This window comes from Ailuropoda melanoleuca, chromosome 1, assembly GCF_002007445.2.
Source record: "Ailuropoda melanoleuca isolate Jingjing chromosome 1, ASM200744v2, whole genome shotgun sequence".
In the NCBI taxonomy this organism is placed as follows: domain Eukaryota; kingdom Metazoa; phylum Chordata; class Mammalia; order Carnivora; family Ursidae; genus Ailuropoda; species Ailuropoda melanoleuca.
The window spans coordinates 206,581,331-206,603,654 of NC_048218.1; the positions used below are offsets into that span (position 1 = coordinate 206,581,331).

The 22,324-nt window shown below is 56.7% G+C and overlaps 2 protein-coding genes across 2 annotated transcripts; both read right to left on the minus strand.

Moving 5' to 3' along the window:
* Nucleotides 1–1,799: 1,799 nt before the first annotated feature.
* Nucleotides 1,800–15,189, minus strand: IQCA1L (IQ motif containing with AAA domain 1 like). The gene is made up of 19 exons (XM_002915486.3): nt 15,179–15,189; nt 14,218–14,545; nt 13,135–13,254; nt 12,630–12,812; nt 10,374–10,445; nt 8,664–8,872; nt 8,083–8,167; nt 7,510–7,638; nt 7,298–7,373; nt 6,844–6,950; nt 6,047–6,130; nt 5,894–5,952; nt 5,074–5,156; nt 4,812–4,919; nt 3,983–4,182; nt 3,472–3,558; nt 3,034–3,211; nt 2,442–2,695; nt 1,800–1,914 (listed from the first exon to the last, which is right to left on the minus strand). Exons 1-19 carry the CDS (start codon nt 15,187–15,189, stop codon nt 1,825–1,827), a joined length of 2,463 nt encoding a protein of 820 aa, XP_002915532.1. The 3' UTR covers nt 1,800–1,824.
* Nucleotides 15,190–17,268: 2,079 nt separating this feature from the next.
* On the minus strand, nt 17,269–22,241 carry LOC105235968 (late histone H2B.L4). The gene is made up of 3 exons (XM_019795557.2): nt 19,790–22,241; nt 19,405–19,621; nt 17,269–17,539 (listed from the first exon to the last, which is right to left on the minus strand). Exons 2-3 carry the CDS (start codon nt 19,534–19,536, stop codon nt 17,303–17,305), a joined length of 369 nt encoding a protein of 122 aa, XP_019651116.1. The 5' UTR covers nt 19,537–19,621; nt 19,790–22,241; the 3' UTR covers nt 17,269–17,302.
* Nucleotides 22,242–22,324: the final 83 nt, after the last annotated feature.

Below are 22,324 nucleotides of genomic sequence, written 5' to 3' on the forward strand. Positions count from 1 at the left end.
GGGGCAGGGGAGCACACATAGGTCATGCTGCAAATAGCCCGGCTGTCCTAGCTGTCAGTCCCAGGGCAGGCGGCCTCAGGCTGGAGTGGGCATTAGGGAGGAGCTGGAGAACAGAGTGAGGACCGAGCCCTCCAACCCCGAGTTCACCCTGGAGTTGACGGCCCTCCCGGTTGGAGGGATCACCCAGATCGTGGTGGCCAACCTACAATTTCACAGGTAAAGGAAAATGGAGCCTGGGTGTGGGAAGTGATTTGCCCAAAGTTTGACAACTTGTGGCAGATCCGGGACTAGAATGGGGGTGGGGTGGGGTGAGGGCTCTCAAGCTGCCATTTCATACTCTGGTCGTCTATCATGTGCTTCACCAAGCCAGCCTCCAACGGCCTGGGCTCCGATCCCAGAGGGAGGGCATGTGGGTGCCGGGCGATTTTCCCTCCCCTCCCAAATGCCACTGATTAGCCCTGCACCTTCCCCCTCCCAAATTCAAGGAAAGGGTTCACGGTAGTGATAAATGGCAGAGAAGGCCCCACTCCATGAGGCTTTCCTTCCAGTGTTCTCTGAAAGACAGACTTCTGCCTGGGGGAGAGGGCTCAGCCCACGGACAGCAGTAAAAACTCCCAATGCCCACCCTGGGTGCTGTCCCCCATCTCCACTCTCTACCTGCCAACAGTTAGAGGGGTCTCAGTTGGGGAGTGAGAAGGAGAAAGTGGTTTTGCCCATTCAGGTATGTTAGGATAACGAGACTACTTTCATTTGGGGAGATAAACAAGAAAACAGAGAGAAAGAGAACTTAAAACCCAGCCCCTGGGCAGCCCACCACGGGCCCTGGGCCTGCCCCAGCCCCAGTGGTCTCATCTCGTCTGGCTCTCGTCGGCCTCTATGACCTGCCGAACACACGTTGACTTCTATTCACACACTCTTCACTGCTTCTTCTGAGAGAACGCTGGGGCTCCCAGCCCTCCGTGGCACGACTGTCTCTCGCTCCCTGAGCTTCCCTTCCCTCCAGTGCCCCCAACTCTTCCCTCCCCAGCAAAGGGGACCCATCCACTCTCTGAGGGACAGACTCTGGGTCAGAGGAAGGAGAGCAGAGCCTGGGCAGGTAGGTGGGGGGGGGCAGGGGGTGTTTCAGAAAGATGTGGAGACCACTCACAGAGGGACTGGCTCTACCAAGGGCCCTTGATCTGACCACCTACTACACCCTTTCTCCCTAGAACATAGATGCCTAAGAGTCCTCACCCCCCTGACACACTTTTGTAAGGATAATCAAACCCGAGAGTACCAGGGACCTTGGAGGCTTGTCCAACCTCTCCTCATTTTACAGGTAAGGAAACTGAGGCCCGGAGACAGGAAAGGTCTGTGTAAGACCATACAGGGAGTTAGTTCTGAGATGGGGCTTCCACCAGGGGCTGCTGACTTCCAAACTTGCTCTTTCCTTTTTCCAGACTTACCATAGACCTTCCTTTTCCCTTCTCGTTTTCCTTCTTTCTTTTCCTATTTTTCTCTCTTAAAAACCCCAAGGAGGAAGAGAGCTGGGGAGTCAGGACAGGAACCAACAGGAGATGAAGACACGGGTGGGGTCAGAGGACAAGGCTCTGGGGCCCAAGGGTGAAGGCTGTGAGTGGGTGAGGACGGAGGGCCAGCAGGGATGGGGCGGGAGGGGGAGGCTGGGCACAGGCAGGGGGCACAGAGCAGGGGTGGGAAGCACAGAGACGGACAGAGAGAGCTGCTCCCTGAGCTGTGTGGATGTTTATGCCTCTGCCCCTGGCCCTCCACCGGCCGGGCGCCACCCCGTCCCCCTGCCAAGCTCGGGCACCCTGGCCTCAACCATCACTTCCTTTTCTTCTTCTCCTTCGCCAGCTTGGCTTCCTCAGCGTCCTGGTCCTCGATGAGTTTCACCCTCCTCTTGCCCAGTGGAGTCTTGAGGAGGGGGGAGGGGGGAGGGCATGGGCTCCACCCCCGGCTTCTGCCCCCTGACCTCGCCCTCCCCTTTCCACAGACATGCCCTCCGTGCCCTCTGCAGCACCAGCCGCCCGTTCTCCTCTCTTCCCCGGCTCAGGCGTCCTGCTAGAGCCCCAGGTTCCCTTGCTCCCCACCAAATACTCCAGACCATGGAGTCAGCCACGTCAAGGGCAAGCCCTCTCTGTGACGCTCCTGCGGCCATCCAGACACCCGGGGGCCCTGGTGGGCAGCGAGTGAGGCAGGGAAAGTGGGTGTCAGCGGGCACCAGCACCAATCACAGGTTCTTAACACCCAGGTGGCACTTTCAGACTCCTGCCCTTGAGGGCAACAGGTGAGCCCACATGCCCTTCTCTGTGATTTCTTGTCCCCTTCCCAGCTAAGCTCCATGGGGAGCAGAGGGAGGGGTCTCAAGGGGCTTCAGAGGCCTGACTCCCTGGTTAGTGCTGGCCCGCTACCCTCTCTCCTGGCCTCCCCGCTACCCCCACCCCCCAAAGCCTCACCTTCAGGGACTCCTCCTCTTCCCTGTACACCGGCCCCAGCTTTGCCAGGTGCCCCAGGAACTCTGAGGCCACCAGGGGCCGCTTGGACAGCTGCAGAACCCGCCGCTCGGTCAGCACTGAGTGGATGGCTTGGAGAATGTGACCGGGTGTGTAGCCATCGGACACCTTGGCCAGGGCACTGATATCTAGGTTCTGGGTCACCTGGACTCCCCGGGCCTCTATCATCTGCCTCCAGAGCACTGCAGGCATTGGGAGAGGACACAGGGCAGGGAGCGGCGGCAGTGAGGTCTGCGCTTCCGGAGAGCGGCTCTGTGTTCATCAGTGCCTCTCCTCCCAGGAGGGTGAGAATCATCCTCTCCACTTCACACGAGGAAATGAAACTCAGGGACTTATGCGGCCTGCCCAGTCCACAGAGCCAGGCCAGGACCCAGGCCCCTGGGCTGTTGGTCTAGCTGCCCTTCGCTGCCATGGAGGCACCGTCTCAGAGCAGCAGTGGGCAGGGGAAGAAAGGCGAGCAGGCCCCGGCAGGCGTGGTCCCTGGATCCCTTGTCCCCGTCCCCACGTCACAGGGTCTCACCGTAGCGAGAGGCGTAATCGGGCCGCGGCATGAAGAGGATCCGTTCGTAGGTCCGGCACAGCCCCTTCATCTCCGCCAGCTGCGGCTGGTCAGTTGTCCCTATCAGCATCACGCGGTCTCCTGGGCTCAGCAGTCTCAGGGCCTTGGTGAGATCCTTCTTTATTCGCTTCGGGTCCATCTGCTCTGGGGAGGGGCGGGGGGAGAGACACGTGGCTTCTATGGGCTTCTGAGTTCTCTCGGAGCACATGCCCGCTCTCAGCCTCATGTGGACACTGGGATACGGCCAGGGGCAGGCCAGTCCTGCTTCCAGGATAAGGAAAAGGCAGCAGGAGGACAGGGAACTTGTCCAAGGCCCCACGGCAGGTGAGGTTTGGAGTTGACTTGAACAAGCCCAAGCCAGCCTTGCCATGGCTCCCGCTGCTGCCCAGGTCCCCGCACCTCCTTCTCTTCTTTTGGGACCCTCTTATAGAAATTCTTCTCGGCATTCCCAATCCAGATCACAGACGGCTGTAAGAGTCGAGCCACCTGGACAGGTCAGAGAATAAAAACCTGATGTCAGATGTCCCTGGGCAAGGGTCACCTCCCCGCCTGGTCCAAGGGCTGGCCTTGGAGCTCTGGCCCCCACTTCCTATGTGCCGCCCCTCTCGGCCTGCAGCCTTCCACCACACCTCCGTGTGAACAGAGTCCCCATCCTCCCTGTGTGAGGAGGCTGCATATTAAGCCTCATCTCTACCATGAAAGAAACTGCTCTGCTCCCCACTTCCCCCCACGTCCCCCATCCCCAGGGCTTCAGGAATCCACAAGCTCCTAGCAGGGGCTGGTAGGGAGACCTCACCAGCTCCTGAAATCACACCAAACAGGGAGATGGGTGACCAACTAAGCATAAAGCCCACCCTGCTCTGTGCGCACAGCCTGAGAACGAGAAGTGCCAAAGTCGGGGGACCCAGACCTTGAAGACGATATGCACTATCATCTGCACCCCCATCTTGCCAGGATATTTGCCCTGCAGGTTGCCAGGTGACAGGTCAAACAGGTTGGCACCAGTTTCTGTGCACACGGCCTTGACCAGCATCTTCTTCCCCATGCCAGAGGGGCCCACCAGGAGGATGGAGCGGATGAGGGGAGCCATGGAGTGTATATCTGGGGAGCCTGAGAGAGGAAACAGGGGCCAGAGGCAGGCAGTAGGCTGGTAGAGGACCGGCCTAGAAGCCATTGTGTGAGGTGAGGCCAAAGGCCCAGGGCTGGGTGGGAAGAAGTTCAGATCCTGGCTGCACTGCCGTCCCCCAGCGTGTGAACTGTCCGCTAGGCAGCACGCTGAGAGAGGCAGCCCAGAGGACTTCCAAGGGCTTCCCGGGTCTGATTATGAAGAGCTATATGCAGGATCAGGAGGGAGCCTTCTATCCCCTTCCAATACCCCTTCTGTTTTCTGTACCATCTCTTTCCACTTCTGGATGATGAAGGAGTGGAATTAAAGGGCTTATGACCAACTGCTTCAGAAAAATCCTGGTCTTCTGGGAAGGGGACAGACTATGGGATATCACTTGGGTTTGGGTAAGGGGCCAGAAAAGTGGACTCCTCAGTAGGTCAAGGGTCCACATGACTTCTGGGGTGGCCCAGTCTGGGTGTGACCTCCAGCAGGGCCTGCGGAAGGCAGGAGGAGTCCAGGATGCGTCCATGGCACAGGGGAGATGCCCACCTCAGCCACCCTGACACGCACCCCAGTTCCCCCAAGAGCCACCTGCCAGCGTTGGCTCTTCCCGCTCCCCAGGGCATCTCACCAAGCCGAAGGATCCCATACAAGGCCACGTTCTGTCGTATGTCAAACAGGGAAGGCATAGGCAACTTCTTGGCCAGATTCAGAATGGATCCAAGATAGAGGTAGTCACCTGGGGGGACAGGTGAGTGGCATCTGCCGGGGCAGGGCCAAGAGAGAGCCACGTGAGGAGAAGGCTCACTGCAGGGGTGGTAGCCAGCCACGGGGAGGGCCGTGGCCGGGCACCGGTCCTCAGCCTGGGAGCAGGCTCTGGGGAGGGGTCTTACCGATGTAATCTTTCAAGGCCACTGTCTCGCTCTTCCTTAGAAAGCCAAAGACAACGAGCTCTTCAAACAGAGAGTCCACGGACCTGTAGAGGAGGGCCCCCAAGGATCAAGGGACGTGGAGGCAGAGATGAGTGGCATGGTGCTACAGGCTTGAGGTAAAAAATACCCATAGTGCCACTGGACAGCCAGCACCAGAAGACACAGCACCTACCCACAAGCCAAGAAGGCCGTCTGCCCACAGTGGGTGCTCTGTGGGTTGAGTGGGGTGTGAGAAGGACCAGTGCCCTCTGCGACCCCTCAGTCTACTCATGGCCCAAAGTTCCACCATCAGGACCCAGTCATTTGGGCAACATATCACCCTCTTTCTAGAAATCACATTGGATGTATACGCTCCCTGAAGGCGTGGCCGTTAAAGCAGCGACATCAAGTGCTCGAGACCCACTTTACCAAAGAAGTCAGTAGACAGGAACCACTGGCAAGTTCCCCAAGGCCCCAGAGTGGCTTCCAGGGGGAGATGGCTTTGGTGGGGAGAGCTGATTAAGGCAAAAGGCTGCAGGGGGGACGGGAAGGAGGGAGCACTGAGGACAATCCCCCACTCACATCTTCCCCTGCACCATCATTTTCAAAACACTTTCTTATGCTTCTATTTGATCCTCACAGCTACCTTGTGGGTTTGGCAGAGTGGGCACTTGGTTAACGAGGACAGGGAGTCAGAGAGGTTAAGTGATTTTCTCCAGGTCACAGAGCTACAGAACCAGGATCGGAAGTCTGATCAGTCCTGGGCCAGGGTTGCTCCACGATAACGTAAAGGGTCTGCTACCTGTTTGGGGTCAGATCTTTTTCCTTCTTCTTCTTCCCAGCTTTCTTCCCAGTCTTTTTCTGGTTGGAAACAAGCACACGGGCAATCGTCCTCCGGTCCTTGTGTCCCCTGCCGTGTGCGCGTCCGTGTCCCAGCCATTGCCCCTCATCTTGCCTTTGGATGCTTCAAGGGTCTCCCCTCCTCCCTGTCCACGGCCAGGCGCAGGCTCTTCAGCTCTTGACGCATCAGCTCATCCACCTGGGGGGACAGCGGGAGCGCGGTGGGGCAGCCAGGGGCTGGAGAGGACAGATGGGAGGGGTGAGGCCTGGGGCGGGGTGGACAGGAGGAGGGCAGCCTCAGAGAAGAGCGAGACTAGCCCAGGGAAGGCAGCAGGGGTGCCCACCGACAACCTTCTGGCACACCCTTCTGGGACCTGCAGGCTTTGCCCTTCTCCCCCTGCCCCTGTCTCCCTGCACCGGTCCACACCCAGTGCCCTCGCCTGGCATCGACGTGGGGAGAAGCTCCAGGATGGGGTCAGCTGGCTTTCAGTTGAAGCCCCAGACCCACCCTTCAAAGTCTGTGTGGCGTGAGCAGTTGCAGGACAGGTCAGCCCGCGGTCTGACCTCAGGAAAATCATGGTGCCCCCCTCAGGGCTGCTGGAAAGGCCACAGGGTCTAATGCTCCCAAGGTGGGCCCTGTGGCCGCATGGCAGGAGCTCTTTAAGGGTTGCTGGGCAGGATGGCGGGTGTGACCCTGGCTCAGAGCCCCCTCCGCTGTGACCCCGGGGAGAGAGGGACCAGGGAGACGCAGAGGTTGATGGGGCCCGAGATGGACCGAGCTGGAGCTAGAATGACACAGAAAAGGCAGTGCATAGAGGCTGCTGGAGAGGGGCAGGCCAGGGGCTGGAGGGGAAGAGCCCGAAGCCGTGGAGGCCTGGGGGTGGGGGGAGGGCCCTGAGCCAGCTCGCTCACCTGTATCCGGATCTCATTCTCTACTTCCTTCCTCTTCTCCACCCGGAGCGCCTCGGCGTCAAAACTCTGTTTCGGGTATAAACTCCCATACTGGTTCTTCCACACATCTAACCGTGGAGAGATGGACAGAGGAATGACGGTCAGAGTCGCAGGGCACCCACACACCCGGCCAGGAACCTGACCCAGGCTGGTGCCTCCATCCTCACAGGGCTGTCTGGCACTGCTTCTCCCCAGACCACCGAGGCCTGACCCCAAGGCATAACTCCCCCACCCAGGGAATCGCGCTCCACGCTTCTGTCCCCCTTTGACACCCTCCCCTCGGCCTGCATATCCACACCCCCACACTGCCACCGCACGATCCCAGAGCACGTAGACCCACTTTCCCCAGGACCCAAGGTCACCCCAAGGCCCTCCCAAGGCCTGGACACTCTTCTCCAGCCCCCTCCCGCCTTACTCATGTACTCCTCATGCCCGGCATTAATCACGGGTATAAATCTGGATGGCCACACTTTCAGCATTGTGTCTGCTTCCTAGAATAGAAACATCCTTTGATCTCGACCCCTCATGGTCTCTGACCCTTACTCTCCTCCGACCAGCCCCCCACCGGCAATCTCTTCAGACTCTGTGCCCCCCTGCCCACTTGGTCCACATCAAGTAGGTGTTTACCCCTTTCCTGGTCTTCTCTTTCTTCCCTTTCTTTTGCTTCCTCTCTTTTTTCGCCTTTTCTTTTTCCGTATTATTCTCTTGGTCCTTTTTTTTGCTCTCCTGGATCTGTGCCTCCAGTTCCATTTTTACCTGTGACCAGTGATGGAAGACATTTCAGGGAAGACCAGTGGGATTCTACAGGAGCAAAAGAACCCAGGCCTGAAACAGGGGTGGACTGGGGTCACTCGTGGGGTCCAGATAGCTGAGAGTCCAGAGATGTCACTGGGGTCCAGGAGGAAAGAGGTGTTTCGATCAGTGCTGCTACTCTTTCTTGGCCCGTGGGGATTTGGAGCCTCAAGGAGTCTCACCAGACATGCTTTCTCTCCCTGGCCAAAGATGTCTTCTCTAGACACGGGCACCCCCTCCCCCGCCACGGAGTCTTGCTAGGTACATGTATATCCTCCAGCCATATCGACCTCCACTGAGGCTGACCTTCCCCCCACCCTACTGCCCCCCTCAGTTTACACTCAGTACTGGCTGGAACCTCAGACCCCGCCTACCACAGAAAGTCTCCTGTCTCCACCTATAGGGTACCTGTTCTGGAGTCTTGTCTGCAAAGATCAGGTAGGATCCACCTAAAGACTCGTCTGGATAATCAGGGAATCGACCAGTAAGGGCGCTAAGTAAACATAAAATGGTCAGAGAGATGAACAGGTGGGTGGATGGACAGATGAATGGCTAGATGGATGGATGGATGGATGGACGATAGATGGGTGGATGGATGGATAGAAGAATGGGTAAATGGATAGATAGTTAAATAGAGGCCAGAGGAAGAAGAAAGAAAAAGGACTAGGGGGATAAAGGACAACAGGGAAGGAACAGAGAGTTACAGATTAGAAAGGAGAGACTCCTCAGGGGGTATCCATGGATGTTTTCCCATCTAGTTTTGGCATTTTCTCTTGCATCCAGGGAAATGAGAAGTCATGGGCAGCGATGGTCCTGTGGGTTGGGGGCCCCAGGTTTAAGTCAGGGGTTTGAGCAGCAAGGGAAGGGGGATGGGAGTGGATGGAGAAAAGGGTCCAGTCTGGTCTAGAGAACAGACAGGTGTGGGGACATGGTGGTGAGGACGGAAAGAGGGGTTGAAGGTTGGGTCAGCTGAGGCTGGAGACACTGACTGGCATTCAATAAACCACTGTCGGATTTGCTCCTTCAATTTCTCCTTCATGTCAGGCCCCTCTGTCTCTTTGAGAGCATCATGGGTCTTCACCATCGCCAACTGGAACTCTTCCTCCTTCTCTATCTGGTGGTTCCTTCGGATATCCTCCCCAAGGCCGGCTTGATATGAGACACCCGCATTCTCCACCTGGCTTGGTGGCGAGGGGAGCTGGGGAAGTGGAGAGGAGGCCCAGGGACTCAGGAGTGGGAGTGCGGAGGGTCCAGCCCCTGGCCTCAGGCACACACACCTGCCCCCCTGCTCCCCCAGCACCCCCGCACACGTGAGGCCCCGCATACACGCCCACACGGAACAACGGGCATGCCTGCATCAGGAGAAATTGTGTTTGGAGCCAAAACTCGCCTGTGTAAATTACTCTGATAATGAGTTTGCGAGATGCATCTGGGCTGGCCCCCCTGCCCGTTCCCCCCAGTACACCCTCCCCTGTGAGCCTCCGGCCCCAGCCCCCACCCACACCCCCGCCCCAGCGGCCGGTGTTGGCAGCCGCTCTCGCAGCCACTTTCCCGCCTCATTGGCTCCCAAATGTATTTTAAATATCACTCTGCGCAGAGACAATTACTGAAAACGCTGAGCTCACACTACTGATGGGCCCGGGCGGCCAGGCTCATTCCTCACCCACCACCATGCCATGCCCCCCCTTCCCCCCAAGGCCCGACCCTGGCCTCCCTCTGCCTGCTCTTGCCTCCTGGGGGTCCAGCTCTCTGAACCCCCAAGTCTGACCTCCACTCCCACGTTGTGCCCCCGATCCTTCCTTCCTTCTGAAGCCCCCAAGCCTCCAGCAATAGCCACCCTGGCCCTTGTCTCTGGTCCCTTCGGTGCCCCAGCCCAGCCTCTCCCCAACTCCCTTTCTCAGGAGGCCTTCACAGGCTCTACCCACTGCAAAGCTCCCTCTCAGGGATCACACCCCTCACCCCCACCACGGCTTTCTTTCCGAAGTCAGCAGAGACTAGCCTGAAGTAAGATCCAGCAGAGAGAAGGGGACAGAGGTTATGCGGGGAGTGGGGCCTGTTCAGCACAAATGCTGGGGGCTGCCCCTCTTACCACCCCCGCTCCCCTACCTGCACACTCCTGCTCACAGACCAGGTAACGCTCAGCTAGACTCCCTGCATAGCAGACGAGAAGCCAGTCTGGGTCCCTCAGAGCAAGTGGGGAGACTGTCGCCTGAAACGCTCTGCTGTGAGAGGGATATGCCCCCATCCCACCCTGGCCCCCATGGTTCTCCCAAAGGCTATAAGAGCCCTGGAGGGGGGCTCCCACCAGCCTTGTGGCTCCTCCCTCCTCTGGGTGCACCCACTCAGCCTCTCCTTCTGGCCAGGGGCATGAACAGGAGGTCCAGAATGCTCTGTGCTACAATCCCTCGTCCCACCCCGCATGTGAGATCCTCCCAAGGGTTTTAGAGAGGGAGGGGTACAAAGGGACGGGGCTTGGTGGTGGCTTTCTGGTCCTTCCCGCTCTTTCTCAAACCCTGAAGGATCCTTTAACCAGGGTCCCCAGGCCTGAACCCCTCCACTCATGCCAAGCACAGTCCCGAGCGGAGGGAGGTATGGGCAGTGAGGAGCTGTATGGGGGGCACAGAGGGACAAAAAAGAGGGGAGGGACCCCATGCACTAGCCCGGCTCGAGCTCCTGCCCGGGGTGAGGCGGGGGCTTACCATGCCAATGAACTCCATCTCCGTTCGCCGGTCCTGCTGAGTACGCTTCCTCTGCAGGTAACCCTTCCACACCTGGGGGGACACATGGGCCGAGACACACCCCCCACTGCATTTCTGCAGGGATGCGGCTTGTGTGATCAGCCCCAGGGAGAAGCAGCAGCCACTCGCAAGGAAAGGTCTGGCTAGGGGAGCTCTGGGGTGGGAGTTGGGGGAGGAGTGCCGGGGAGGACACCTCCCAGGGCAGCTTGTGGGCAAGCGGCACCCGGAGCAGGAGCAGTCCAGGACAGGGCAGGTCCGGTAGGCACCCACGCGGCCCAGCTCCAAGGCTTTGCTCCCTCAGGGGTCCTAGGAATACCCTCCTTCTCATCCCCACCCTCTAATCTGCTGTGTCTTTTTGAGGTCAAGTTCAAACACCACCTTCCCCCAGAAGCACTCCCACTCTCACTTCTCAGAATTCCCACACTATCTGGAATACACACTTGATCCCGCACCCCCCCCCCAGGCATGTAGACATCGGTCCTGTAAGGGCTGTGGAGCTCCCCTGATGAATTCCTACAGTTTTGACCCAAGGAAACTGAGGCTGGAGACAGGACAAGACAGGACAAGGGTCTAAGTGCCCATTTGGGCAAAGCTGAGACAGGGCCAGGGTTCCTGACTCCTTGCCCAGTGCTCTTCTCCCACGCCTCCGGCTACTCTCAGCTCTGAGAACTGCCCAGTACCAGTGGGGTGGGGGCGGGGCACTGGGCAGGGGGCACTGGCCAGGTGGGTTCTGTTCCGTAACAGAGCCTCAGAGAGCAGCCTCTGTGTCCGCAGTATTTCCATATTCTCAATGTTTAGCAACAGGGACAAAATGACTTGCTTTGGCTTTTACGGGAGGAGAGGGGCTCTCTCTTTGGGGCTAACCTTCCTCCTTGAAGGGCTTGCTTTAGCGGGCCCTGGCAGCAGGAACTGCTTCTCATCCGTGGGCCAGCCCAGCATTAGTACAGTCACCCAGATGCAAGGGACTCAGATGGGCATGCTCCGTGCACTGCTTAAAAATCTAAAAATCTAGGGACACCTGGGTGGCTCAGTTGGTGAAGTGTCTGCCTTTGGCTCAGATCATGACCCCAGGGTCCTGGGATTGAGCCACATGTTGGGCTCCCTGCTCAGCTGGGAGCCTCCCACTCCCTCTCCGTCTGCTGTTCCCCTGCTTGTGCTCTCTCTCTCCGTCAAATAAATAAATAAAATCTTTTTAAAAAATCTAAAAATCAATCCCATTTGGAGGGTATATATCTTCTTGAGTTATTATTTGTTAGTTGGTCAGTTTGCTTCTGGGTTTTGGTGGAAAAGAGTTCTAAGTTTCCTCTCTCGGGCTAGCAGACAGTTCCTGAGGCATTGAGGCTTGAGAGAGGAGCTGCAACAAGATGTTCATTGGAGACAGAAAGACCAGCCCCACACCAGCAGTTCTGGGCCTGCTTCTGGAAAGAAAAGGTGGCAAGGGACGCCCTGTGACAGGACAGGGCAGCGACCTCAGGAGTTACGATGCTGCAGGAGCAAAGGGTTCCCTTTCTGCACTGGAATTTTCCTAGGGCCCCTCCAGCCTCCTCAAGCTGGTAACTGCTACCAAATGGAGTAGGCCTGTGTCAGCAGGACTCAGGGATGAGAGAGGCCACACACACACACACACACACACACACACACACACACGGGGACAGCAAGGGCTGAGAGGTGCAGAATGGCTACCCGGAGTAGAAGAGAGGGGTGACCACCGGGATGGTAAGAAGGCCCAGGGACACCTAGGAATGGGGCTGGGTTTGCTGCAGCGGGGCGGATGGGATGCGATGATGTTATTTCCACGGTAAAGTAAAGGGTGACCCAGATGGCACAGACCTTGAGGACATCTGGATCACATCAGTTCTCAAACTCTGTTTCGTTCTTCACCATTCCTTTTACCTCAGCTGCCAGGAGTCTCAGGATCCATTTTAGTGACTCATCGTTAACAGTCTTACGAGTTTCCGGAATGACCATCTACTCTGTTCTGCTACCTTGTTATGGATCTTTCTCCCCTAATTTTACTGATCCTTCTCTTTCTGGGGCTTTTATAATATGTAGCACAAGATACAAGTTTATTAACTGACTAGGTCCCCAGTTTAGGATCTGGTTATGGGGGTAACAGAATCCAAGCACCAGCACCTCTGTCCTCAGTTGCTGAGCCAGGCAGTCTTCCTGGAAGAGGTGACTCAGCTCTGACTTTCCTCCTGAGTGCTGGGGGGTTACCTTCTGTACGGTGATAGCTGCTTCGTTCTGATTGAACTTGTGCCAACCGTCCTCTCGAATCTTCCGATCCTGCTCCTCTTTCCGAATCTCTCGCATGAAGGTGGCTCGGAGCCGGCCTTGCCTGGCCCGCTCAGCCCTTTGCAGTAAGATTATGGCCTCGGTCCGGTGCATTTCTGGAAAACCCTGGCCACAGCAGGGGCAAAGGAGCCGGAGAGGATGAGAGAGGGCTTGTATCCAGGCTAGCAGCTGGGACACCAACCACCAAAGGACATGCTGGGGACATGGTCCTCCCAAAGCATCTCAGTTCCCAAATCCTGTCCCCTATCTTGGTGTCAGAAGGTTTCAAGGAGCACGAGAGCATCTTTGAAGCAGGCCAGAGATTACCCAAAGAGCACTCTGAGGTGGGTAAAGGGCAGGGCAAGTCTCCTCTGTGTCCGGGAAGATGGCATCTCTGTTCTGGGAGGGGTATATGAGAGGAATCTGGGAGGGTGTCTCCCTGACTTACCCCCTCAGCGGTCACTGGCTCCATTCTGGACAGGATCTCTGCCAGCATCAGCTCTCGCTCCTTCAGAATGGTGGACTGCTCCAGCAGAAAGTATTTGGGGATTGGAACCTCCAGGTCTGCCTTTGGGACAATATGGGGGAAGGAGGGTCAGGACTCAAAATCCGGGCCATCTGGCTGATCCTACCATTTTAGCTGCTCATATAGACACTGGTGATGGTTTCCTTCATCCTAGAGCCCCAGGGTGGGAGATTTATGGGTTATGGGCAGCTCCCCCTGAGCTCATCCCTCTATCCCCCTGCCCCACCATGTAACCGAGTTGAATTCTGGAGGATCATGATAGTAATGGGCAGTGGTTCCAATCCTGACTGTGCGTCCGAATCAGCTGGGAAGCCCTTACGATGCAGACCCCTAGGCCCTCCCCAGACTACCAGCTCAGAATGGCCGCGGCTGGAGAATCTGCTATTGTTAGTTTGTTTTTTCAAGTCCACAGCTGAGTGTGATGCAGCCGGTCTGGAAACTCTGAGATTGCTTCCGATGGGGAGCAGTGAACCATGACCTTGGGGCCCACTGGAGACTGGTGCATTCACATCACCTTCGGGGCTTGTTAAAATGCAGGAGCAGATTACTGGGTTTGAGCTGTGGTCCGAGATTCTGCATTTCTAGCAAAGTCCTAGCAACACCGGTGTTGATGATCCAAGAACCATACTTTGAGAAGCAAGCCTCTAGGGAATGGTTTTCACCAAACCCCTGAAGTTGGTGGGTATTCCCAGCCCTGGGGGGCCTCCAGTCTGACTCTCTAGCGATCCCCCCAACGACTTGCATGCACTCCCTCTTCTGAAACCCTTGTCCGGACCAAACCCCATCCTCTGATCTGCACCGTCCTCCTTCCCTTGCAGAGGTCCTAACATCATGGTTGTCCTCGGGAGGTCAGGACGAGCTGTAGCCTCTCCCCGCCCTCCTGCCCCAGGTGGTGGAGGCGTGGCTCCGTGTCCGCGGGAGGTCAAGGCCACCCGCCTAGCCCCCCCCCACCCGCTACCCCCTCCGCTGGAGTGGGCGTGGCTCCGCTGCGTGGCCTGCGCGCACCGGGGTGAGCTTGAGGTCCTGCAGCACGCGGTCCAGGCAGTGGTATTCGCTCAGGTCTGCGCGCACCAGGTCGTCCTTGAGCTCCAGCACGCGGCCCGCCACGCTGTCCAGCAGCCGCCGCAGCAGCCGCCGCTTCTGCGGCTGTACCATCTGGTCGTAGAGGGTGTCGAACCGGCGCATCAGACCAAGATAGTACAGGTAGATCGACGAGAGCCTGTACTGGAAGGACTGCCGCTCCCTGGGGGACACGGGTTCGAGCAGGGGCTGCTCCTGGTCCAGCAGCTCTTGCAGGGTCACGTGCGAGGAGTCCCAGAGGCGTTGGTAAGCTCTGGAGGGGAGGGGAGACGGGGCAGCAGGCCTGGGGTGATCTGGGCCTCAGAGGAGTGGGGCAGTGAAGGGGGGTGGGGAAGATGGGCTCTGCCGAGGCTTTTGAGGAGTGTGAACTCGGGGTTCCAGAGGTGTGCAGTAAGGTTACTCATGGCAAGGAGGGGTCCTGGGGGGGCGTGAGGTGGCAGCGAAGAGAACACATGTCGCGGCCTGGAGCATGCGGGAGACTGGGATCACTGGGAGGAGGAAGGCCACGATGGATTAGCAAGGAGGATGAAGGATAGGCATGGCCCTTAGGGGCTCCCTGGAAGGAAGAGGCCTCTTGGAATCTGCAGTGGTTCCCTCCCGGGAGAGCGTGCAGCCCAGGAATGCTGCAGGGGTCTAGAATGGTGAGGGGGAAGGGGGGGTGCAGAGGAGTGTAGAGAAGGGTCCCTTCCCCTGATTCTGGAATCAGTAGTTCAAGGAAAGTCTGAGGAGGGAAAGCTGACCCCAGACAGGAGCAGCCAGGGGTCGCTGTGTGAATGTCTGGGGCCCAGCCAGGGCTGGCCCAGCCCAGAAACCCCGTCTCCCCATCATCCCTTCTCCCCACCCACCTGCCCCGGCCCTGGGGGCTCCCCTCGTGCTCTTCACTCACCCCTCAGACATGGTGCCCACTTCTCACAGTTCCCTTTTTGAGCTGTTCATGCAGTCCACAGAAACTATGGCTCCACCTTGACTCCACCCTCCCCCCCAAAGCCAGAACAGCCCAGTTTGGAGAGTTCCATCCCATTGTCTCAACGTTCTAAGGCTGTGAGGGGAGGGGGCAGCAGGTACAGGACTGGGGACCCTTATCTCGGAGGATGTTCCCATAGCAAGCCTTGGAAGGCTAGGGCAGAGCGTGGGGTCAGCCGTGGCTTCTTTTCTTGGAGGATCAAATAAAAAAGGAGTTGCTGTTTGAAGTCCCCCTGAGAGCTGTGAGGGTGTGGGTGAAGGTTAGCCCTAAAGGCATTCATTTTTCCAACCACACTTCTCAGCTGGAGGAACCCTGTTCTCCTTCATTCAGAGCCAGCCTCCTTGGCTTTCACTGATGACTGTCCTGGAGGCAGGTGTGATGTGAGGGGGAAGGGGCACTGGAGTTGGGGTCAGAAGGTCCGGGTTCAGGCCTTGAGGTCATGACCCCTTGAGATGTGCACAAGCACACCTGTTTCCCTGGGGTCTGATCGCACTTCACATGGTTCATGTGAACTGTGCCTGTGTAAAGAATGACATTAGAAAGAGTAGCAGATGGGAGCCGGTGGTCTTTGGGGCTCATTCTGAGCTGTCTGTGGGTTACCCCATCAGGGCTACAGGCTCAGGTGACCATTCTTTGGAAAATACAAAACTTGGCGGCAGAACCCTGACTCTGGTCAGCTGAGGGTGACCGTTTTGATTCAGTGTTAAGTAGGGACATATGAATAAATAAGGCACAGAGCAAAGGAAAGGGAGAGAAAGGGAAGAGCAGCAAAGAGGAGCAAGAGAGGAGGAGTTCCTTGACTTTCGTGTGCATGCAGATTACCCGAGATCTCATCAAAAATGTAGATGCTGGGGCGCGGTTAAGTGTCTGACTTCGGCTCAGGGCGTGATCCCGGCATTGTGGGATCGAGTCCCACATCAGGCTCCTCCGCTGTGAGCCTGCTTCTTCCTCTCCCATTCCCCCTGCTTGTGTTCCCTCTCTCGCTGGCTGTCTCTGTCGAATAAATAAATAAAAATCTTTAAAAAAAATGCGGATGCTAATTCCACGATCTGACTTGGGTCTCTGAGTCACACCGTAGCAAGGTATGAAACTCCGTGGGAGTGGGGAGGAGCCGGGGCTCAGGGGCCAGATCTCCTGGGCCCTCCCCTTTCTAGCTGTGGGACTAAAACATGGGTGATTGGTTCTCCTCTCATGGCATCTCCGGTTTAGGCTTGGCCTCCAAGAAAATGTGTCAAGGATGTAGGACGGCATCCAGATGTCAGCCCCCGTTACAGTGAGCCTATTCCGTACATGAAGGGGACAAGCTGTGACTGTCCAGTGGCAAAGGGAAGATAAAGGATTTTGCACTTGTTCACTGAATGCAACCCCTTCACCCCACCCCCTCACAGCTTGGGAGAGAATTTGTGGGTCATACACCCACAAGATAGATCAGAGGCTGAGTGAGAGAGAAAAAGCAAGTATGAGCAAATGTTAGGTGGTGAAACTAGGGGAAGGATATACAAGTGGTCATTGTACTTTCTTGCAATTGTTCTGTGGGTTTGAGATTTTTCAACATAAAGTTTGGGAAAAAGAGAGGGGTCTCAAATATTCCTACCAATGTCCTGAAATTAGGGGGAAGAAAACAATAGGGGAAAGCAAACCCATCCTATAGATCCCAGCAGGTTATTGAGAAGCCTTCCATTTTGTATCTTGAAGAATAACATCTATGTGGCCCCGGTGCCCAGCACAGAACAAAGATGATAGTTTGCCAGGAAAGGCATCACGAAACCATGGCCTGAGAGTGTGAACACACAGCCAATCGGGGATTCTAATCCAGATCCCAAGTCTTACTAAAGCTCAAATTAGAGCTTTGCGCATGTACAAAGCACTGTCACACACTGCTCACGGGGCGCACTCAGAAAGCAGTATTCAAAAAGTATGAGTAAGTAGCATTCCACCCTGTGGCCATAAAAAGGGACCATGCCCTTAGCCCCACATCACACTCCCCTTCTCAAATCACCACAGTGCGCGGGAGCAGTTCACTCTTTATTAACGCTCAGCCCCGGGTCACTTGGAGCTGGTGTACTTGGTGACGGCCTTGGTGCCCTCGGACACAGCGTGCTTGGCCAGCTCCCCGGGCAGCAGCAGACGCACCGCCGTCTGGACTTCCCGGGATGTCAGTGTGGTTCGGCCTGAGTACTGGGCCAGCCGGGCAGCCTCGCCAGCCAGCCGTTCGAACACATCATTCACAAATGAGTTCATGATGCTCATGGCCTTGGAAGAGATGCCGATGTCTGGGTGCACCTGGAGAAGCAGCAGGGACCACTCTGTTAAGAGGGAGGCTCTGCCCGACGGACGGCCCAGCCCCGGGTTCCGGACCACAAGTCTCCCTTGCCAGCCTCTCTCCAGAGGCCAAGACATGGAAATAGGGGTTTGCTACTATATCCAAGTTAGAAGTTTTTCCTAACTGTAGAAAGTAATGCTATCAAGTGCCTTGTGTGAGCACGTGTAAGCATCAACCTTGGACAAACGCAGTCAGTTACACAGCATTTTGCTCTTCTCGTTTACGTACTTAACTTGGCAAATTATTACCAAATTATTATCCGGAGAGCACACTCATGTGACACGATCTCAGCACCAGCCTAGGAGTCAGAACACCTGGGAACGCGGCCATCCCGTGAATCACCGCATGACCTCAAGTGAGGCACTTTCCTCTGGGCCTCAATTTCCTCCCCTGTCACACAAGCTTTTGAACTGGCTGACCTCCAGTAACACAAGCCGTAGGGGCCTGGTGACAGTCCGAACCTGGGAGCGGGCAGACATGAAGTGTTCCCCTGTGAAGTGGGAGGGGCCACTGCCAATGACACACATCAAGCCAGTGGTGGAGACAGAAGTGGAACTCAGGCCCTCCCCACAGCCTCTGGATGTCAGCGGTGCAGGGGACCCGAGCCTAAACCCCTGTGTTATCACATCGTTTTCTCCTTGGGGTGGAGGGGTGTCATGGTGAGTTTCACAGTCCGTGGGTGACTCCCTAGCAGCTCTCCTTCTCCAGTCCAACCCGGGGCCAACCCTTGCCTCACCGTTCTTGAGCCCCAAGGTTAGGCGGAGCTGCAGGGCTCACCAGGGCTCCCTCCCACCCCCACGTTCTTCAGGTCACTGGAGTCTGTCCTCTGCTGCCGCCCTTTTGGCCTGTCTACAATGTGCCTGTCCCACCCCCAACCTGACCCCACGAAAGCATCCCCAGGCTCCGTGTCTAGAATCTACTCTAACAAAGGGGTAAGACTCAGACAGGTTGCAGAGACTCAGGGCAGGCCAGGGAGCTGTTCTGCCGGCCCCTGGCCCTGGTTCTGCTGAGCGGGGCAGAGGCTTGGAGGCCAGGGTGCCTTGTATCCTTGACACACTGTTGTTGGGTGCCCACTGATGCCCCCAAATATTTGTCAGTGTGCAAATACCAGGAGTAGGTGCTTCTCGTAGGTGCCTGGCAGGCTGCACGAGCAGAGAGCAGCCACAGCACCTGTGCGTGAAGAGGTGGGACGAGCAGGAGGTAGGTGAGGGGCCTGCTCGGAGCCAGGGGGCCCGCCCCCCCCCCCCCCCCCCCGCTGCTGCCAGGTCACAGGACTCAGTCAATGCACTGAGCCCTCGTGGGCCTTAGGGTCCTCATCCGCACAGCAGACTGATCCCAGAGCCCCTGAGTGCCCGAGGGCTGTGTGGCTGCAAGGCCTTCCCCGAGACTTCAGCTCACACACACGGCTCCAGGCTCCAGCCACCACTAACTAGGGCCTCTCGTTTGTACCGTAATGTTGGCATTCGGCCACGCTTCAGCCCCACGCTTTCTTACAGCCTTCCCTGTCTTTCGATTACATCCCAGCTAGCGTTGCACACAAGCATCTTGTCTGTCCAAAGCCCTGTAAGCTTCGGGACTGTGGTGGTGAGCTCTAAAGCTCGTCACAGGTGCACGGTAGGTACCGAGAGGTCGTAGGGGCCTCTGAGCTCTAGGGCAGCCACCGCAAGAGGGGCGCGGCGTGCCTGAGGCCACCCCCGCAGTGCCAGGAGTAGACAGAGGGGGACTCTCTGTCCAGTGCTCTCTCAAGGCTCTTTCGCCAGTACACTCCACAGACACACACTCTCACACGCGCATGCGCGTGCGCACGTCAGCGCCCCGCTCTCACCTGCTTTAGCACCTTGTAGATATACATTGAGTAGGTTTCCTTGCGCCGGCTGCGCTTTCTGGACTTCTTATCGCCGGAACTACGGCCCCTTCGGCCCCCAGGCTGCTGCTGCCGTCCGTGCTCCGCGCTCATCCTCCCGCTCCTAACAGCCGCCTCCTGCTCCTCGGGGTGCTTTTATGGAGTCAGCTGCCCACCAGGTGGGGCTGGGGGCCGGCACCTGGGATGGAGGGGGTGGGGGACGGAGCTTGGCCCCTCCCTCTCCAGAACACCTCTGGGGTAATCCTGAAAGAGACTGACTAATGGCTCCCACCTCTCCCCTAAGTGATTTCCTGTCTCTGAATGAGAAGCCCTCCCCCAACAGATCATCTCCCAGAGTACTACACACCTGTGAGAGTTCACACAGCACCAGACCACGCCATGAGATCGCTCTGCACCCACTGTGCTCAGCATGACTTGAAATGCAGGGAAGTGTCAGGAAGAACACAGCACCCCCCACCCCCCGCCCCGCACCCCCAGAGCCCTACAATACAGCTGAAGAGGCCAGACCGGCCCACACGAAAGACAAGAGTAGAAGGACTAAAGAGGGGGGATAGCGAAGAGAGTTCAGAAAAGAAAAACTAATGAGGGCTGAGGCGCCTGTGTGGCTCTGTCGGTTAAGTGTCTGCCTTCAGCTGCCGTCATGATCCCCGGGTCCTGGGATCTGGGATCCAGCCCTGCTTCGGGTTCCCTGCTCAGCGGGGAGTCTGCTTCTCTCTCTCCCTCTGCCCCTCCCCACTGCTCATTCTCTCTCAAATAAGTACAATAAAATCTTAAAAAAGAAAAACGAGTGAGGGCTACGGTAGCCAGAGATAGCTTCATGGAAGGAAAGGGGATGTGACGCTGGCCTTGTAGGAGGGGTACAGTTTAACTGGGGAGAATGACAGAAGGACAATCCGTGGGAAAAGCAGAGTGGAATCAATGCGTGCTGAGTACATGAGGCTGGGACGGATGGCAGAAGTGGAGCAGAACCCGAGCCTAGACCAGATGCAGGCAGCGGGAAACCACGGGCTGGGAGGGCCCGCCGGGGAGGGTTTTGGGCAGACTGGAGGAGCCAGAGCAGAGGGACGCTGGATGCTTTCCATGAAAGCAGGTGAGGCGGGCTCCCCGTGCAAGTTTACTGCAAAGGGAAGAGGCAGCTGTTCAATGGAATAGTTCTCACTTTGCACCTACGTGTGAATGATATTTCAGGTTCTTAAGTGCTATGTGATTAAAGAAACCTGGAGCAATGTGAGAAGTATGGGCGGGGGGTGGGGGGGAGAGGGTTTTCCCAGTCAGGAAGAGGTGGGGGAGTGTCGTGAAGACCAGCATCACCTGTCAGTGGGTGGAAGCCAGCCTGAGCAGCCAACACCTCACTAATCTCACCTCTTCATCCGCTTCCCAACAGCCGGCTACAGCTTGCGCGCCAAGGTTCAAGAGGACCAGGAGGGAATTCTTAATCCAAAAGAAAGTGCTGCTAATTTTAGGCCTTTGTAGAAAGGCCTAGTGAGCTTTTTAAGCATTTTTAAGCATTCTTGAAGTTTTTGAAATTGGCTTTTTGAGGGGGGTGCGAACAGGTAAGCCGAATAGCCTTTGATTCTCCCAGTTCTGAAGCCTTTCTTCACACCTCAAGTAAGACCCTGCGGGACTTGAAGGGGAATCTGACGAACATACCCAGGATCTCCCTTGGCTGAAGGAGCAGGAGCGCTCATCTCTGTTCCCATCGTCCCAGCAGCTTATTCTCGAGGCTATTCTCCCCCTTACCCATCTCTGGATACCCAGAGCAGAAAAAACAACAAAGCCAGGCCCCTCAGGGTGGGAGTCCAAGCCTGACTCCAGCCTCGCCGCCAAGGGCTCGGCCGCAGCTTCTCAGCTCACGTTCACTCCCACCGTTCCGTCTGCCCGGGGCAGCTCTTGGAGTTCAGGGTCATCTGAGGTCCTAACCATCTTTCAAGTTGGAGCAGCAATCCTGCCTTTCTGGATAGCTACTCACAAGAAACTTTCCCCCTTCTGAATCCTTCTGTGTACCCTAACAAGTCACAATTGAGCATCTGATTTATGCCCTGTCGTGTTCTCTAGCCATTGTCGGCTTCCCCATTAGATCGTGAGCTCCTTGGGGGTTTAGACACCATCTGGGACTGTTTTTTGTTTTACATAGTCTTAGCTGTACTGTAATCAGCACTGAAAAATCATGGCTGTGTAGGTCTACCCCCAGGGACGGCTGCTGAGGTGGTGTAATGAATCCGAACCAGTGCAGTTGGCCACCGGTGTGCCTGGTGGACAAAGGCTGCAAGTGCTAGTCGAGTTCGGATAGACCATGCAGAGCCCTGGCTGGGAAGTAAATTAGATCACGCTAACAAAAATTAAGGCCGTGGACAGATAAAATAACAAAACTTCCTGTATCCCACCCAGAAATTGTCGTTCACAAACTTCAGTGTGAAAATGCGGACTCCTGACCATTTCTGCATCTCTCCCACCCCACCAGATGGAATCAATAGGTTGGGGCCTGGGAACCTGCATTTTAACAAGCACCACCGGCTCCAAGTGTGGAGGTGCAGGTCACAGCAAAGAAGCCTCAGACCACTCTGCAAAACATGTCCCAGGAGAGTGGTTCTCAAAGTTCGGCCCCCAGACAAGCAGCACCAGCAGTACCTGGAAACTCGTTACAATGTTTTAATTCCTGGTCTCACCCCAGACCTACTGAACCACAAACCCTGAGGCAAGACCCAGTGACTGGTGATCTAATGAGTCTTCCAGGTGATTGTGACGTGTGTCGTGAGACAATGGCCTAAGACAAGGCACAACTTCAAATCAAGGGAAGGAGAGTTATTCCAGCTCCTGAAGACTAGTCTTTAGTCTGCATCCATCCCACCAGTTCCCAGCCAAGCTCCTGTTAAGGGAAAGT

What these genes read in the sequence shown, in the direction of transcription:
- LOC105235968 (XM_019795557.2), bottom strand. Translation starts at nt 19,536, where the DNA reads ATGAGCGCGGAGCACGGACGGCAGCAGCAGCCTGGGGGCCGAAGGGGC. An exon ending in TCTACAAGGTGCTAAAGCAG is followed by an intron (nt 17,540 to 19,404) that starts GTGAGAGCGGGG and finishes CTGCTTCTCCAG; the next exon opens with GTGCACCCAGACATCGGCAT.
- IQCA1L (XM_002915486.3), bottom strand. An exon ending in TCCCAAAAGAAGAGAAGGAG is followed by an intron (nt 3,212 to 3,471) that starts GTGCGGGGACCT and finishes TCCCCAGAGCAG; the next exon opens with ATGGACCCGAAGCGAATAAA. An exon ending in CGATTACGCCTCTCGCTACG is followed by an intron (nt 2,696 to 3,033) that starts GTGAGACCCTGT and finishes CAATGCCTGCAG; the next exon opens with TGCTCTGGAGGCAGATGATA.